The sequence below is a fragment of the Suncus etruscus genome, chromosome 17 (assembly GCF_024139225.1).
Source record: "Suncus etruscus isolate mSunEtr1 chromosome 17, mSunEtr1.pri.cur, whole genome shotgun sequence".
NCBI lineage: Eukaryota > Metazoa > Chordata > Mammalia > Eulipotyphla > Soricidae > Suncus > Suncus etruscus.
The window spans coordinates 46,185,404-46,203,998 of NC_064864.1; the positions used below are offsets into that span (position 1 = coordinate 46,185,404).

The following is an 18,595-nucleotide window of genomic DNA, read 5'->3' on the forward strand; positions in this document are numbered from 1 at the left end:
TACTGGCAGCACTCAGGGATTACTCCTGACTCTACGCTCAGAAATCTCTCCTAGCAGGCTTGGGGAACCATATGGAATGCCGGGATTTGAACCATCCTTCTTCATGCAAGGCAAACGCCTTACCTTCATGCTATCTCTTTGGCCCAAAGTGCCATTTTTTTTTTTTTTTTTTTTTTTTTTTTGGTTTTTGGGCCACACCCAGAGGTGCTCAGGAGTTACTCCTGGCTGTCTGCTCAGAAATAGCTCCTAGCAGGCACGGGGGACCATATGGGACACCAGGATTCGAACCAACCACCTTTGGTCCTGGATCGGCTGCTTGCAAGGCAAACGCCACTGTGCTATCTCTCCGGGCCCCAAAGTGCCATCTTTTAAAAAATTAAAATATATTGGGCCGAAGAGGTAGCATGGAGGTAGGGCATTTGCCCTGCATGCAGAAGGACAGTGGTTTGAATCCTGGCATCCCATATGATTCCTTGAGCCTGCCAGGAACAATTTCTGATTGTAGAGCCAGGAGTAACCCTTGAACACTGCCAGGTGTGACCCAAAAACAAAACAAAAAAATTAAAATATAATTATGTACTATATATTTTTCACTTATTTATATTAATTTAGATATACATAACAGAACTAGATATCCAACTAACTCTTCCCCCCATACTTATTGAGAATAAAATTTTAGATTGGTTCCCACTTTGATTAATTATGTCATGCTGAAATAGGCATTGTTATTTAAATGTTCTTATTAATGTTTCTTGCATAAAAACAGATTCCTGTTTTTGAAAGTTTTGGATTAAAGGATATGTGCATATTAAATTTTCACAGGTACTGCCACTTGGTTTTCTCAAAAGAGAACAGTCCTTCAGGGTTGGGAGACATCTCAGCAGTTAGGGCCTGGCCTAGGAAGCAGCACTTGGAGACCAACAGTTACCACCAGTGTTTGGTTTCTTTATTCGTGCTAATTTAGTGGAGAAAACTTACATTTTTCTATTTTTTTTTTCTTGAGGTTCAACACTTGAATTTTATCTTCTATGCTTATTTTTTTATTGAGAATATTTGGGGCCGAAGAGATAGCATGGAGGTAGGGCATTTGCCTTGCATGCAGCAGGACAGTGGTTCGAATCCCGGCATCGCATATGGTCCTCCAAGCCTGCCAGGAGATATTCTGAGCATAGAGCTAAGAGTAACCCCTGAGCACTGCCAGGTGTGACCCAATAGAAAAAAATAAATAAATAAATTAAGAGTATTTGTATTTCTTACCAATCTGTAGAAGCTCTTTGTAGGGCTACTCTAATACATTGTCATAGTGGTACAAATATTTTCTTCATTTTTATCCCAAAAATACTTTCTAGTCTGCTATTATGAGTCAATTATTATATATTTGGTATATTATGTATTTGATTTTTGAACCATACCTGATTGTGCTGAGGGTTTACTGTTGGCTCTATGCTCAGGAGATCATATGCAGTGCCAGGGATATAACCCAGGTCAGCTGCTTGCCAGGCAAGCACCTTACCTGATGTGTTTCTCCAACTGTGACATATATTGATTTATATTATATGTAATTATATATATGTGTGTGTGTGTGTGTATATATATGTGGATATATATATATATTTTTTTTTTTTAAGTTGGTCTTGTTACTCAGGATCCTGAATTCCTTCTTTCCTAATTTGAATTGCTAGCTTATGTGCCAGTATTAGGAACACAGAAAACAAGCAGCTGTCTCTGTTTCTAAGTAGGGAGACTAGAAAAGAAGCAGTTCATTAGGCTTTATCTAGCCTGAAAGGAAAATAGCCTTCAGTTAAAGTTAAAAGTGATCCCTGGGGCCCGGAGAGATAGCACAGCGGCGTTTGCCTTGCAAGCAGCCGATCCAGGACCAAAGGTGGTTGGTTCGAATCCTGGTGTCCCATATGGTCCCACGAGCCTGCCAGGAGCTATTTCTGAGCAGACAGCCAGGAGTAACCCCTGAGCACCGCCGGGTGTGACCCAAAAACCAAAAAAAAAAAGTGATCTCTGAAGCTGATGCCATAGTACAGCAGGTAGGGTATTTGGTTTGCTTTGTATGTGCTGACCCAGGTTCAATCTCTGGCACCCTAAGCATCACTGGGGCAGCCCAGAAACAAAGGCCAAAAAGAAGAGTGATCCTTAAGCACCTCTGAGTGTCAACCAAAAACAAATTAAAAAATAAATAAAAACAGAAAAAGAAAATTCTGTCATTTCTAGAAAGTTACTGCTTAGCAACTAAAGCATTTATGATCTGAACAGGAATCCTGGGTGCCAGCTGATAGGTTTGACTGTCCCTTAAGACACCCAAGTCCTAGCTTCATACTTTTTTGAAGCAAAGATCAGGCCCAGACACCTCCAGCTTTATCCTGAGCACCACGCAGGTTGTCTGTCTTTACAGCCTCCACAGCTGCCTTCTGTGTTCCCAGTGCTCTCTTGTCAGTTACTTTCTCCCCTTTCTGAACTTGGCAGAGAAGCAGGCAATTGGAGACCTCAGCCCAGCTGGCCATTGGAGTTTCCTGTGGTGGGAAAAGAGAATGCTGGAGGTGGTGATTGCAGTGGGCATGAGAGAAGGAGTAGGAAGTTAGAAGTTAAAGAGGATGAGTTTGGCAAATTTCCCTGCAGTCTGCTCTACAGAGTGGCCAGTAAAGGAGAAAATTCTTAGTGATGGGTCTATCAAGTGAGCACAAACCAACAGTCTTTTGTTTACAATATCATTCTAGAATAAGCTACTCCCAACTTCGCTATGGTGTATCATATCAAGTCTAAATGAGGATGAGCAGGCAAGGCTGAGATATTCTGTTTTGGCTAGAAAGATAAGGAATTGGGGAAACAGAAGGATCTGGAGATCAGAGAGAGCTCAATGAACTGAGTTCACACTTTGCATACTGGTTCAATCCCTGACACTGCAAGGTTCTCTGAGCACTAGCAGGATCAATCCCCAAGCACTGAGCCAAGGAGTAGCTCCTGAGCACACATTGGGCATTGGTATGTCTCCCTCTTCCCCGCAAAAAGGAGCTGGGTCATTTTCCTTATACTATAATATAATGATATTGGCTTTCTTCTGCATAGCCCTGTTTCTTTTTTTTTTTTTTTATTGAGCTACACCTGACTGTGCTCAGGGATCGACCCCTGATGACGCTTGGGGGGATGAGGCAATGCTGATGAGGATCAAATTCAGGACTCCAGCAAGCAAAGCATACATTTTAGGAACTGGAGTGCATTTGCCTTGCATGCAGCCACCCTGAGTTTGATCACCGCATCCCATATGGTCCCCGATCATGCCAGGAGTGATTCCTGAGTCCAGAGCCAGGAGTAATCCTTCAACACCATTGGGTATGGCTCAAAGGCAACCCCCCCCCAAAAAAAAGTAAAGTGTACATTCCAGCCCTTTGAGTTAGATGCTAGAAACTAACCTGAATAGAAATGAAAGAAAACAAATGGGGTCCGAAGAGCTAGTACAGCAGATAGAGCTTTTGCTTTGCCAACTGCCAATCTAGGTTCAATCCTTGGCATTTTTTATGGTCAGTCTCTGAAGCTCTGCCAGGAGTTATTTCTGAGCACAGAGCCAGGAGTAACCTGGCCAACACCCACCCACCCCCCCAAAAAAAAGTCAGGAGAGAATCATGCCAAAAAAGTACCTATGTCAAGCTACTCTATTCTAGATGTACATTTACATATCAAAGGTATAGGTGAGGGGCCAGAGAGATAGCACAGCAGTAGGGCCTTCTAATCTAGGTTTGATTCCCAGCATCCCATATGGTCCCCCATGCCTGCAGAACGATTTCTGAGTGCCAGGTGTGACTCAAAAACAAAACAATAAAAGGTATAGGTGAAAAGGAAAGAGGAAGGTGGGGAACACCTTTGTTTTGGGTAAAAACAGGGTATGATCTAATATAGAGCCAGGAATAACCCTGAACATCTTTGAGTGTGCCCCACCCCCAAAAAAAGGTAAAAGTAAAACCACTTAACAAGTCTTCTCACTCATTGTTTAAAGAAAAAGGTTTTTTTGTTTTTTGTTTTTGTTTTTTGTTTTTGTTTTTTTTTTTATTTTTGGGTCACACTCGATAGCAGTCAGGGGTTACTCCTGGCTTTACACTCAGAAATTGCTCCTGGCTCTGGGAACCATATGGGATGCCGGGATTCGAACTGTCCTTCTGCATGCAAGGCAAACCCTTACCTCCATGTTATCTCTTCAGCCCCAAGAAAAAAGTTTTGTTTTCAGGCTGGGATACATAGCTCAGAGGTAGAGCTTGCATCTCCAACACTACAAAAAAGAGAAGTGTGGGGCCGGGCGGTGGCGCTAAAGGTAAGGTGCCTGCCTTGCCTGCGCTAGCCTTGGACGGACCGCGGTTCGATCCCCCGGTGTCCCATATGGTCCCCCAAGCCAGGAGCAACTTCTGAACACATAGCCAGGAGTAACCCCTGAGCGTTACTGGGTGTGGCCCAAAAACCAAACAAAAAAAAAAAAAAAGAGAAGTGTTCTGATTTCTCAGCTATCTCCTGAGCCAGCAAATCTAAATTCAAGTAATAGGAAAGGGAAAATTACTTCTCATTCTGACCACTTAAAACTAATTCAACCTTTATGGAAAGCGATATGGAGATTCCTCCAAAAACTGGAAATCAAGCTCCCATACGATCCAGCTATACCACTCCTAGGAATATACCCTAGGAACACAAAAATACAATACAAAAACCCCTTCCTTACACCTATATTCATTGCGGCACTATTTACCATAGCAAGACTCTGGAAACAACCAAGATGCCCTTCAACAGACGAATGGCTAAAGAAACTGTGGTACATATACACAATGGAATATTATGCAGCTGTCAGGAGAGATGAAGTCATGAAATTTTCCTATACATGGATGTACACGGAATCTATTATGCTGAGTGAAATAAGTCAGAGAGAGAGAGAAAAACGCAGAATGGTCTCACTCATCTATGGGTTTTAAGAAAAATAAAAGACATTCTTGCAATAATAATTTTCAGACACAAAAAAGTAAAGAGCTGGAAGTTCCAGCTCACCTCAGGAAGCTCACCACAAAGAGTGATGAGTTTAGTTAGAGAAATAACTACATTTTGAACTGTCCTAATAATGAGAATGTATGAGGGAAATGAAGAGCCTGTTTAGAGTACAGGTGGGGGTCGGGTGGGGAGGAGGGAGACTTGGGACATTGGTGATGGGAATGTTGCACTGGTGATGGGTGGTGTTCTTTACATGACTGAAACCCAAACACAATCATGTATGTAATCAAGGTGTTTAAATAAAAAAATTTAAAAAACTAGGAGATTCTACTGCAGTACATCATGCAGCCTCTGGAGCACTTTCTCTGCCATTCAGAAAGTATTATTAGGTCAGATAGTAGAGGATATTAGGTGCTTGCTTTGCATACTGCCAACCTAGTTTCATTCCAGCATTGCCAGTGGTCCCAGTACTGCTAGGAGTGATCCTTGAGCACAGCTGGGTGTAGCAAAATAAAGAAGAGGGGAGGGGAGAAGGAAGAGGAGAAGGAGGAGGAGAGAAAAAAGAGGAGAAAGAGAGGGAGGGAAGGAGGGCTGGATAGATAGCACAGTGGTAGGGTGTTTGGACCTAGGTTCGATTTCCAGCATCCCATATATCCCCTGAGCCTGCAGAAGCAGTTTTTTTTATTGGGGGGGGGTCACACCTGGCATCACTCAGGGGTTACTCCTGGCTCTATGCTCAGAAATCGCTCTTGACAGGCTCGGGGGACCATATGGGATGCTGGGATTTGAACCACCATCCTTCTGCATGCAAGGCAAACGCCTTACACCAGGAGTGATTTCTGAGCGCAGAGCTAGGAGTAACCCTGAGCGCCTCTGGGTGTGGTCCAACCCCCCCCCCCAAGAGAAAAGAAAGAAAGAGCAGAACTGAACATTCTAAATCATTATCTTGACCCTTCCTACTTTTGGTTTGGTTTTGAGGTCACATTCAGTGGTACTTGGGAGACTGTGCAGTTAAGGATTTTAACTGTTCAGCCCTGGGCAAGAGATAGTCCAATGGGCATGGCATTCGCTTTTTTCCAGCACTGTTTAGTTCTCTTTCTCTCCTAAAGTCCTTTTTGTTTGTGCTTGTTTTATGGAGGTGCTCAAGGTTTTCTCCTTGTTCTGAACTCAGAGATCACTCTCAGTGGGGCTTGGGGCACCATATATGGTGCCAGGATCGAACATGGGTCACTGTGTCAAGGCAAATGCCCTACCAGCATGCTGTCACTCCTACTCCTCCTACTGCCTCTTAGTTAAGCTGGTTGAAGGGACTTTTGTTCTGTATAGTTTTTTTTTTTTTTTTTTTTGGTTTTTGGGCCACACCCGGTAACGCTCAGGGGTTACTCCTGGCTATGTGCTCAGAAGTTGCTCCTGGCTCGGGGGACCATATGGGACACCGGGGGATCGAACTGCGGTCCGTCCAAGGCTAGCGCAGGCAAGGCAGGCACCTTACCTTTAGCGCCACCGCCCGGCCCCTGTTCTGTATAGTTTTAAATAAGAATAAAAGTTAAGCAGAGTTCTCTGATTTGCTGATACCTGCCCGTTCCTTCCCCCTATTCCCCTACTTCAGTTGCACCAGAACATAAAAAACTACAAAAGCAACCAGAAAGAGAAGTTGTGTTAAAGAGAAAGAATGCAGTGTTGTCATTTGGAGCTCTGAACTTATTTAAAAGGCCAGACACTGCTCTGGACTCAAACTTTGTTGTTGTTGTTGTTGTTGTTGTTGTTTTTGTCACACCCAGTGAAGCTCAGGGCATACTGTGACTGCTTTTCAGAGATGATTCCTATGGGGTGCCAGGGATGGAACCCAAGCCAGCTGTGTGCAAAGCAAGTGCCCTACTTGCTTTACTATTTCTCTGCCCTGCCTCCAAACTTAGTTCCCTGCTCCTTCACTGTGAAATGAATAGCTTGACACCAGTCATTCCAAAGTGTGGCTCTCAAATGAGCCTCATTAACTTCACCTTGAGTACTTTTAGAAATGCAAGTGATCAGGGCCAGAGCTACTACAGCAAGTAAAGTATTTGCCTTGCACATGGCCAACCTAAGTTTAATCCCCAACACCCCATATGTTCCCCCTACTGAGTACAGAGCCAGGTGTAAGCACTCAGTTGGGTATATGCCCCCCCCCAATGAAAACTGCATGCCCTACTCTAGACCTACTAATAAGTGTCAGTGGCTACAACAATTTGTATATTTAGCAAGCTTCCCAGGTACTTGGTATATCTGCTTATATTTGAGATCCATTATTTTACACAAGTAAATTTTTGTCCAGTTGCCAGTTAAAACCAGTTGTAAGAATAACAATAAATTGGCCGGGCGGTGGCGCTGGAGGTAAGGTGCCTGCCTTGCCTGCGCTAGCCTAGGACGGACCGCGGTTCGATCCCCCGGCTCCCATATGGTCCCCCAAGAAGCCAGGAGCAACTTCTGAGCGCATAGCCAGGAGTAACCCCTGAGCGTCACAGGGTGTGGCCCAAAAACCAAAAAAAAAAAAAAAAAAGAATAACAATAAATCATCAATTTAAGGAGTCAACTTTAGAGAATTGGAGAACAGAAACATATAGTTTTATCAAAGCAATTTTTAGACAGGATGTCTTGCCTTTTCTCTCTTTTCCACATTATTTAGTTTCTTTCTTTCTTTCTTTCTTTTTTTTGGCTGGAGCAGATCCCACTCATGAAGGCACAGCAGAGGGAATGGAGAATATGGCAGATGCTGTCACTCATGCCCGTTTTGTAGGCACAGATCCTGCCAGTGATGAGGTTGTCCTGATGAAAATACTTCAGGTAAATGGAGAGGAAAAGCAGTCAGGCTAATGGCCAACAGCGGGTGCCACCAGCTCCTACCCAAATCTGCGGGCAGTAAGAAGCTGTGTTTTGACTCCCGGGGTTTAGGGAGCTACTTTGTTTCCAAACAAGCTTCTCAGGTACCCAGAGTAAAAGTGGTGTTTTTTATTGTAAGTGGAAAACAATTAAAAGCTCTAACTTAATCATATAAAATACATGTGTCTCTGTAGCAGACTTTCTGTGTCTGTCCATCTGTTGGGTTTATGGGCAAAGACTGAACTAAGTCCTAAACTCTAAACACTGTACAGAGTAAAGGACACAGATCCAAAGACCAGCTACTGGGAGTCCCCCTACCAAGCTGGAGAGGTTGGCATTCTTGCTTAGCTTGAGTACCCCCATTCAGAAACCTGGGAGCTTGAAGAAGAGCAGGAGATCTCTCTCCCCAAACAGTAGGAGAGAGTCGAGGGTGGCCCCCTCCTTTATTTATTTATTTATTTTTTGTTTTGTTTTTGAGTCACACCTGGTGGTTCTCAGGGGTAACTTCTGGCTCTATGCTCAGAAATTGCTCCTGGCAGGCTCAGGGGACCATATGGGATGTCGGGATTCGAACCACTGTCCTTCTGTATGCAAGGCAAACGCCTTACCTCCATGCTATCTCTTTGGTATGAGGGTGAACCCTTTTCACCACTTCTGCCTTGTTCATCCAAGCATCTTTTCCCTGATAGGTGCTCCGGACTCTGTTGCTCACCCCTGTGGGTGCTCATCTGACCAATGAATCTGTGTGTGAAATCATGCAGTCTTGCTTTCGGATCTGCTTTGAAATGAGGCTCAGTGGTAGGTGTTTAATTTGGGGCCATTCACCATTTGGGAGGTCTATGACTGTATGATTACAAGGTGTTATTTTTTAACCCAGAGAGAAAGAAAACTCTGGGCTTCCTCAACTCACCACCTCTGTGGAGCCGGGGTGGGGTGGGAGGTGGGAGGGTGCAGAGGTCTTGGTATTTGACTCTGTTGTGGTACTAGAATAGAAACTTTTACCTGTTGTGCCAGAGCAGGAGTTGTGATAAATCTCAGACTGACTCAGCCCAGGTACTAAATCTCTTGGGGTTTCTGGAATTAACACCAGTTTGCACATCATTGCACCCCCTTTTCTCTTGACTCAGTAGTGCCATCTAGTGGACCAGTAAAGTTATCTCTGCCAGACTGAGCTGGACTGGTTTTAATAAGTTTGGCATAATCCTTGGTAAACAAGGTTTGGAGGGGAGTCTGCTCTGAGAAGCCTCCTGATAATAGCTCGGCAAGTAATGACACCTGTGTTATTTGTTTTTGCCTGTGCAGAGTTATTGAGAAAATCCGCAGAGCACACTCTCGTAGACATGGTGCAGCTGCTCTTCACAAGGTAAACCTGCTGCTGTTTGCTTCAGCCCTGTTGCCCAGGCCTCTTGAGCTTGCCTGCTTCCACATAGCCACTTCAGGGACCTGGCCAGCTCCACAGCCACCTCAGAGGCCACTGGGATTATGGATGAGAGTAGTTCTGAGGACCCAGGATATCCAAGCAAGGGAGAAGGAGGAGGCAGCTGGCTTGACCTTGGGGGTTGGAGGGGAGCGGTAGGCAAAGGGTTATTTGATATAAGCTGGCAGACCTTGCTTTGCTTCCCAGACTTGTGTCTGTTTCTGTACAGGTAGCAGCTAGGGAAGGGAACCCAGAAAGGAAGTCAAGCTCTAGGGAACCTGGAGCAAGTTGCTGAGCCCCTAAGGCTCAGCCTGGATTCTGTGAGGAAAGATCCAGGATAGGATAACTGACAGTAATGTTTTACCTAGACTGTACCAATTTTAGCACAGAAAGTCTAGAATCCTGAGGCCAGAGCGATAGCACAGTGGGTAGGCATTTATTTGCCTTGTACACAACTGTTCTGGGTGTTTTTTAAGTGTTTTTTAACTTTATTAATTTATTGGTTGGTTGATTGACTTTTGGGCCACACCCAGTGGCACTTAGGGACCACCCTGGCTCTGCACTCAGAAGTCACTCCTAGCAGGTTGGGGGACCACATGAGATGCCGGGAATCAAACTGGATCCCTCCCAAGTTGGCCACATGCAAGACAAATGCCCCACCACTGTGCTGTCTCTCCGGCCCCTGACCTGGGTTTGATCACCAGCATCCCATATGGTCCCAAGAGCCTGTCAAGAGTAGTTTCGGAGGGTAGAGCCAGGAGTAACACTTGTGCACTGTTTATGGCCCAATCCCACAGCCAAAAAAAAGTCTGGAGTCCCTACCAACCCCTCAGCCTCAGGCAAACAAAATTTTCATTAAACCACACTCTTACACCCCCACCCCTGTTTTATGGTTTACACTTGTCAGAGACCTTCAATTTCCTTTTAGAAAAAACTCTTTCAAGAGAGTTAATTTGGAAAAAAGTTGAAATAAGTCTCTAAATCTTCCTTAGGATGATGGAAGAAAAGGGGTGGGGTGTGTGTGTGTGTGTGTATTTGCAGACATAGGTTCTATGGAAAATCATAAAACCTTCAGTTTAGACTTATTGTGAACTTAAAATTGCTCTAAAAGGGAGGTTGGAGAGCTTACAATGGGGTAAGGAGCTTTCTTTGCAAATATTCAGCCCAGGTTCAGTCCCTGGCATCTATATGGTCCCCTGAGCACTATCAGGAGTAGTTTCTGAGTGCAGAGCCAGGAGTAACTCCTGAGCACTGCCTGATGTAGTTCAAAAACAATGAAAAAAAAAATTGCTCAAAAACAACCCAACTTCCTCCTGGTGTTTCTTTTTTTTTTTTTTTTTTTTTGGTTTTTGGTTTTTGGGCCACACCCGACGGTGCTCAGGGGTTACTCCTGGCTGTCTGCTCAGAAATAGCTCCTGGCAGGCACGGGGGACAATATGGGACACCGGGATTCAAACCAACCACCTTTGGTCCTGTATCGGCTGCTTGCAAGGCAAACGCCGCTGTGCTATCTCTCCGGGCCCCCTCCTGGTATTTCTTTCTGCTTTTTTAGGTCTATAAATAATCCTCATCATCTATGGACTAACTATTTCCCCAGACCCTACTGCAAAATCTTACGCCTCATGCTCAAATTTACTGTTTTCAATTTTTTTCAGACTTCTCACATGATGCCCAATCTCCCAGGGTTGATAAACTGTTCTCTTCATGTCACTTGGTTTCCAGCAATACTTGCTAAATGAATACAAACAAGAAGCAGATGGTTTTAGGATGAAGAGAGTTAGGGTAGTGTAGCTCAGCAGTAGAGCATTTGCCTTGTAAATACAAAATCCTGGATCCGATCCCCTGAAAAGGGAAATAAAAAAGTATTTTGAGCTTCCATACTTAAAGAACAGGAAGTCACCTTGCCCTGGTGACAGCCTAATTTTTCAGAAAACGTCCCTGGCCCCTAGTTCTTGTTACTCTTCGATAAAGCTGTCAAAAGGATGAAATTAGCTTTTCTTTCTAGTTTTTCTAAGAGATAGGACTTCCTCTGCCCCAGATCACCTTTGGGTTGGCAGTATCTATGCTGACTTAAAGGGAAATATTATTATCCCTAGTGACATAAAACTGTTTATTTTACAGGTTACCTCAATTTAAAGAAGAGCCTAAGAACTATGCAGGGACCAACATGAAGAAGGTATGACCTGTTGTCCCTTATCCAAATCTTACCATCACCTCTAGTATTATGTGGATTTTCTTGGCTACCTTTCTTTAGCAGAAACATGCTTTTGTTTAGACAGGTCTGCTTAAAACCTAGAAATAGCTAAGCAGCCCTTTAGTGAAAAACATATTCTTTCCCAGATATCTCTCCTTCCCCATCTTTTAATTTATGACCTATCTTTATTGGCCTGTTACATAAAAATAAGCTTATCCTTCATGGAAACTGAATGAGGTCCATTAGGCTGAACTCAAATTATATGTTGATAAAGGAGCAGTCCTGCCATCTCTCTGGGCCCCACCTTCTCTGCAAGTTGAAGGCTGAGAGACTTGCTGTGCTGTAGATCATACTCTAAAGGCTGCTTTAAACTGAGTTTATGCTTAGGTTAGTGTCTGAAGAGGCAAACTGGACCAGAGAGATAGTACAGAGGGTTGGGCACTTGCCTTGCATGCAGCCAACCTGGGTTTGATCCCTGGCATTGAATATGATCTCCTAAGTCCTACCAGGAGTGATTCCTGAGGGCAGAACAAGGAGTAAGTTTTAAGCACCTTTAAGTGTGACCCAAAAACAACAACAAAATCAAACCTGACTCCAGATCAGAAGATTTTTCAAATTTCTAAAAGAATGGTAGTCAGAAGAAAGGCCTCCTTATATTGAACAAAATCTTTGGACTTCACAAGCCTCTGCTGAGGATTTTACTGTAACCCTGAGAGGTCCTGTCCATGGAGATGACCCTTGGCTATCTGGTACATGCACCTGGCCTTCCCCTCTCCCCTGCCATTCATCCCCATTCCTGCCCTGTGCCCTGTTGGCATGTGTCTGAGTTTATTTCACTCTGTTTAAATCACTCATTTGCCTGTCTTTCACAGATTTCTCCATGTCTCCTCAACAAACTGGAGCTAAGTAGTGGGGAGCAGACCAAAGCCCTGAACCAGTTAGAGAGGGTACTACTCTTTAAGAACCTCAAGGTCTCTTTCCCTCTCCCTCTTTTTTTCCCCTTTTAATTTAAATGTTGTGGTGTTTTATATATATATATGTATATGTATGTAACAAGTGGGTCCTATTTCCATTGTGTAGAGCACGACTTGCCTTGCCTAGTAACACAGCTTGGCTTTGGGAAAGTTGCATGTGTATTAGCTTTGCAGTGCTGAGAATTCTACAGCATCCAGATGCTTGGAGGCAGAAAGAAGCCCTTAAACTTGATGTATATCATATTGTAAGACTCAACTGAGAACCTAGGTCATACTGAAAATTTGTGGGAAAATTCAGTACCCGCCATTTCCAAGGGAACCATAAGAAACTTTCAGGCAGTCCCCTTCCCTCTTCTTCATTGTCTCTGTGTCATAGCTGGTATAGAGAATTCTAAGCATAGTTCTCCACTCTATCTGAGTCACAAGACTGAGTTAGAGGACAAGCTAACTTGTCTATCTAGTTGGGGTCTTTTTATTATTTTTTATTACCATTAAAGGGGTCATTCCAATGAGCATTTAGGACTCCAGATGGATGAGAAGAAGCCAGATTTCAGAAAAGCCCAGGATACTAGGAGAACTTTGAAATCTACAAGATGCCCTCTGTCCTCTAAACATCAAATTATACATGGGCACAAGGGAGGGATCCAAGCTAAAGAGTTCCATAATCCTGCCCTAGCAAGAAGAGCAAGGAAGAGAAATATAGTCTGTCTAGAATATCATAAGAAAAACATACTAGAGGTATGGTTGCATCCAGATCCTTAAAGATGAAAAAGAAAGTGTGTTATACCCAGCTAGACTATCCATCATCTTGTAGTGTCTCATATTTTGTGTGCTTGCTTTGGTATGAGATTGCACAGAGCCCTACAAAAAGTTTAAAATTTCACTGAGTTTTATTAGTCAGCAACTGCACAGCAAATCATGCAGCCCTGTTAGCTTATCTCACCAGAAGATGGCATAAGCTACATTCTTCTTATAGAAGAAGTGAATCAGCTACATAGTACTGATAAAGAAGCCAGTGGGTGGCATAAGTGTTACAGTACATTGTCTGTACAGGTCTGGTCTGGGCCCGTTAATTGTGTTATAGCTTTATCATGGAGAGACCTTCTGCTGTACTTCCCCAGTACTAAGGAAAAACAAAATGCTGACTTACAATGGCACATACCATCACACATAGTCTCAAAGCTACAGCTTTCTTTAGTGGCTTCTCAGCATTTTTTTTTTTTTTTTGTGGTTTTTGGGTCACACCCGGCAGTGCTCAGCAGTTATTCCTGGCTCCAGGCTCAGAAATTGCTCCTGGCAGGCACGGGGGACCATATGGGATGCCGGGATTCGAACCGATGACCTCCTGCATGAAAGGCAAACGCCTTACCTCCATACTATTTCTCCAGCCCCGGCTTCTCAGCATTTTGTCATGGTTTTTGTTTGTGTGCTTTTGTTATGGGGTCACATCCAGCAGTGCTCAGGGGTTACTCCTGGCTCTGCATTAGGAAAAAGTACTGGTAGTGCTCAAGGGACCATATAGAATGCTGTTAATTGACCCAGCAATGTACAAGTCAAGAGCTGTTGTTCTAGCCCCTGTATGGTTTATAACTTAGGATCTACCTTGTCCTAATATTTTTTTAATGTAGAGTTTTATGGAAAACATGGTATAGGTTTCCATGAAAACCTACTGCTCACTCTACCTTAGAACAGGGAACACAGCTATTTATGCTCTCCCTCTGCCCCTCAGGTTAGAGCTAGCTTTGTAGAGGACAGAGAGGAAATGAAAGACAGAGTCTACTCCTTGACATGAAAGACTGTTTAGGGAAAGAGGAGATAGCGCACAAGTATATCCAAATGTTAGTGTTTAGTGGAGCTCAGTAAGAAGCTACAAGGTTCTTGTTTTCCCTTATTGATCTCTTGAATTTAACTGTCTGCATCTTTGGCTGATTCTTATACTAACTCTTGCTTTTTATTTTTACTTTGAACTTGACCATACATGCATTAGTGGTTCCTAAAGAAAGTATCCTGGTTCCTACTTAGCCATACTACTAAGGGCCTGTGAAGCTCCATTTTAGGCATTTGATGACAGGTATTTTAGAGTTGAAAGAAGTATTGTGTAGGGGCTATTGCTCTGTTATTAAAAGCTGAGGACCAGCTTTTGGGCCTATCTCCAAAATGGAGTTATGGATAGAGAAGACAGAATTGCATGGTTTCTCAGCAGAGTGATCAGCATTACCTGTACTCAAGAGGAGTTGGGGGACTTTAAGGAAAGGGACTTTATCCCCCAAATATCAGAAAGAATTGAGGCCAGTGATAACCTGAGTATATTCTGCTTTTAGGAAGAGACAGGGAGGAAAGGTGCTTCTACTTTTTCCTTACATGCTGTAGAGATCTGGCCCTCTTTAGAGTTCTGTTAAAGGTTACTAGAAGAGAATTGGCATTATTCAATCTAGGAATGAACCATTAGACTAGGATTAGTTTAGTATAACTCTAGGGAGACTGGATTCAAACTCTTAACAAGAATACAGCTGGATTATTAGGAAAACAAAAATGGGCCTAAATAAAGTAGCTGTGAACTTAGCATAAGGAAAATGCATAAAACTTATATTTTAGAATAGTCAACAAATAATTCCCAGTATGATTATAAAGAAGATTTAAGGAGGCCGGAGAGATAGCACAGTGGCAGGGCGTTTGCCTTCCAGGCAGCTGTCTAGGATGGACCCGGGTTTGCTTCTCAGCATCCCATATTCTCCCCCAATTCTGCCAGAAGTGGTTTCTTTTTTGGGGGGTCACACCTGATGATGCTCAGGAGTTACTCCTGGCAGGCTAGGGGACCATATGTGATGACGGGATTCAAACTAGCATCCTGTGTTGGCTGCATGCAAGGCAAACATCTTAGTATTATGCTATTGCTCTGGCCCCAACCAGGAACAATTTCTGAGCACAGAGCCAGGAGTAACTCCTGAGTACTTCCGGTTGTGGCCCAAAACTTCACACTACCACCAAAAAAAAAAAAAAAAAAGGAAGCTCTCAAAGCAATAGAAATACTACATCTATTCAGATCAATAATGAGAAGAACATTAGGGCCTACTGATAGACCAAAATTGAGAACAGCATGCATGACATGACCCTTCTTTCTTTTTCTTTTCTTTTCTTTTCTTTTTTTTGGGGGGGTCACACCCGGCAGCACTCAGAGGTTACTCCTAGCTCTATGCTCAGAAATTGCTCCTGGCAGGCTCAGGGGACCATATGGGATGACGGAATTCAAACCGCCGACCTTCTGCGTGAAAGGCAAATGCCTTACTTCCTTACCTCCATGCTATCTCTCCTATCTCTCCGGCCCTGACCCTTCTTTCTTTCTTTCTTTCTTTCTTTCTTTCTTTCTTTCTTTCTTTCTTTCTTTCTTTCTTTCTTTCTTTCTTTCTTTCTTTCTTTCTTTCTTTCTCTCTCTCTCTCTCTCTCTCTCTCTCTCTCTTTCTTTCTTTCTTTCTTTCTTTCTTTCTTTCTTTCTTTCTTTCTTTTTAGTTTTGGGTCACACCTGTCAGCACTCAGGGGTTATTCCTGGCTCTATGCTCAGAAATCACTCCTGGCAGGCATGGGGGACCATATGGGATGCTAGGATTTGAACCACCGTCCTTCTGCATGAAAGGCAAACGCTTTACCTCCATGCTATCTCTCTGCCCCCCCCACCCTTCTTTCTTAACCCTATAAATCGACTGAAGTAATCACTCCTTTCTTAAATCTAAGGAATGGGGCTTTGATTGATTTTTTTTGTTTGTTTTTGTTTTTTAGAAATTCCAGAGAGTTAGGAATATGATGTAGGTACTGCTCACAAAGCAATAGTAGGTCTTGAGTTTCTGGAAAAGGGTAGGTTCTCATAGCAGAAATAGTAGTCTATCCAGAAAATGATTTTCTGTCCTTATTCTTTGTCTCAGGGGGTGAAGCACCAACTAACTGCAAGACTCAGGAAAGTAGAATTAGGTATAAGGGTAACCCTATCAGTGAATTAGCCTGGACTAAAAGGAGAATGTCACTTTCTTTGTGGATATGTGCAGGCCAGACTACAAAGTGGTAAATCTAGAAGCTAAGTTAGAAGGAATAGAAGTGGGGCCAGAATGATAGCACAGCAATAGGGCATTTGCCTTGCACGTGGCTGACCCAGGACGGAGATGGGTTCGATCTCCTGCGTCATATATGGTCCCCCAAGCTAGGAGCGATTTCTGAGCACATAGTCAGGAGTAAAGCCTGAGCGTCACTGGGTGTGGCCCCCCACAAAAAATAAAATAAAATAAAAAGGAGTAGAAGTATGTTCTGATAAGTTCTGATATTGTTCCTCTGGCACAGATGTGGGGTATAGACTATTTTTTTTGAGGGACTGGTAGGACTAAAAGAAGGAAAATTTCTAGGGATAGAGCCTCAATTTGGATGCCAGTGCTAATGGCATGTGCAATTTTCAGCTGAAAATGAGAGCAGGAGGCATGAGTGATTCATCCAAGTGGAAGAAACAGAAGCGATCTCCCCGGCCCCCACGCCATATAACCAAAGTCACACCAGGTTCAGAGCAGCTCACCCCCAATGGGAACACCTTATCCTCTTGTAATTCCACTGGTAAGTGACCTGACAGCTTTCTGTCTAATGAGAATAGAGAGAGAGCCATCCCTTTCAGGGATTTTGACATTGAAACCCTACCTACTGAGGAGCTTTGGTCTTTGTGCCAGCTGAGAAAAAAAAAATTCAGTTTGGATTTGACTAGGACCATTGAATAACTAACTCTGTAGCAATTTAAGTTTTTCTCCTTGAGAGGGACCCTGACGACATTAGAGACCAGTGTATGCGGATAATAGTCTAGAGCAGGGGTCCTCAAACTTTTTAAACAGGGGGCCAGTTCACTGTCCCTCAGACAGTGGGTCTGACTATAATAAAAACAAAACTTATGAACGAATTCTTATGCACACTGCATATATCTTATTTTGCAATGAAGAAACAAAACAGATACAAATACAATATGTGGCCCGCGGGCCATAGTTTGAGGACCACTGGGAGAGTCTAGCAAACAGAGACTCACCCTTTTAGTACATAAAATGGGGGAAGGGAGCATTTCCAACAATCTCTCTTTTAAAACCTCACTTTTCTTGGCAGGTAGCATGCCCTTCATTGATGTGCCCACATCTATCTCTTCTGCAAGTTCTGAAGCTGCCTCAGCAGTGGTCAGCCCCTGCACAGACAGTGGTCTAGAGTTCTCCTCTCAGACCACCTCCAAGGAAGACCTTACTGATCTGGAGCAACCTGGCTCTCCAGGATACAGTTCAGCTGCAGAGCCTTGCAGCAGTGAATTAGGGGCTCCTGAACAGTCTCACCTGCAGGTATGATTTTAAATTTTTTCTTTTTTTGGTTTTTCGGTTTTGGGGCCATACCTGGTGACACTTAGGGGTTACTCCTGGCTCTGTGCTCAGAAATCACTACTGACAAGCTGGAGGAACCAAATGGATGCTGGGAATCTAACCCGAGTCCGTCCCGGGTTGGCCGCATGCAAGGCAAATGCCCTACCACTGGGCTATCACTCAGGCCCCAGTATGAATTTGATTTCTAAAGACTTTTCTCGAATCTTCCATGGTGACAATTATTGGTAACCTGATTCTTTAATCAAGCCTTCTTAGTTCAAATGAAGGTTGGGATACAGGAGTTAGTCCCTTTTTCCTAGAATTAACTGCAACATAGAAAACCCATAGAATGATTCACAGTACAAGGTAGCTTGTGGGATTTATCAATTTATACATACTTGTAATAAGTACTTGGCCAAGGTGAAGGAGCTGGTCAAGGCTAACTTTTTCTTTCTGTAAAGTCGTATTCTAAGTCTTTCATCAGATTCCTGCCCAGAGCCATCTCCCATTGACTCATAGCCTACTGAACTAAGTCTGCACCTGTCTACCATTAGAGACACTAGAGGGCAGAGTTTATGAAGACTAATTTTCAAATATCTCGTGCATCATCTCTCTTCCTACATCACCATGTTATTGGCCATGGCAGGAAAGGACACAAGTGGAACAAACCCAGTCAGCATCCGTGGAATCCATTCCTGAGGTGTTAGAGGAGTGCTCGTCCCCAGCAGACCACTCAGACTCTGCCTCTGTCCATGACATGGATTACATCAATCCCCGAGGAGTTCGCTTCACACAGTCCTCCCAGAAGGAAGGTGGGTGC

General features: G+C 43.6%; 1 protein-coding gene across 3 annotated transcripts in view; it reads left to right on the plus strand.

Moving 5' to 3' along the window:
* GBF1 (golgi brefeldin A resistant guanine nucleotide exchange factor 1) overlaps positions 1-18,595 on the plus strand; it is a 166,201-nt gene that overhangs the window by 121,588 nt on the left and 26,018 nt on the right. For 2 of the 3 annotated variants that reach the window (XM_049790787.1, XM_049790788.1), the window contains exons 5-11: positions 7,673-7,791; positions 8,517-8,625; positions 9,130-9,190; positions 11,366-11,420; positions 16,852-16,987; positions 17,522-17,757; positions 18,422-18,587. In XM_049790787.1, the coding sequence (XP_049646744.1) occupies positions 7,673-7,791; positions 8,517-8,625; positions 9,130-9,190; positions 11,366-11,420; positions 16,852-16,987; positions 17,522-17,757; positions 18,422-18,587 (882 nt within the window). Of the gene's footprint in view, positions 1-7,672; positions 7,792-8,516; positions 8,626-9,129; positions 9,191-11,365; positions 11,421-12,310; positions 12,410-16,851; positions 16,988-17,521; positions 17,758-18,421; positions 18,588-18,595 lie in introns of all 3 variants that reach the window. The other variant, XM_049790789.1, reaches the window with a different exon arrangement.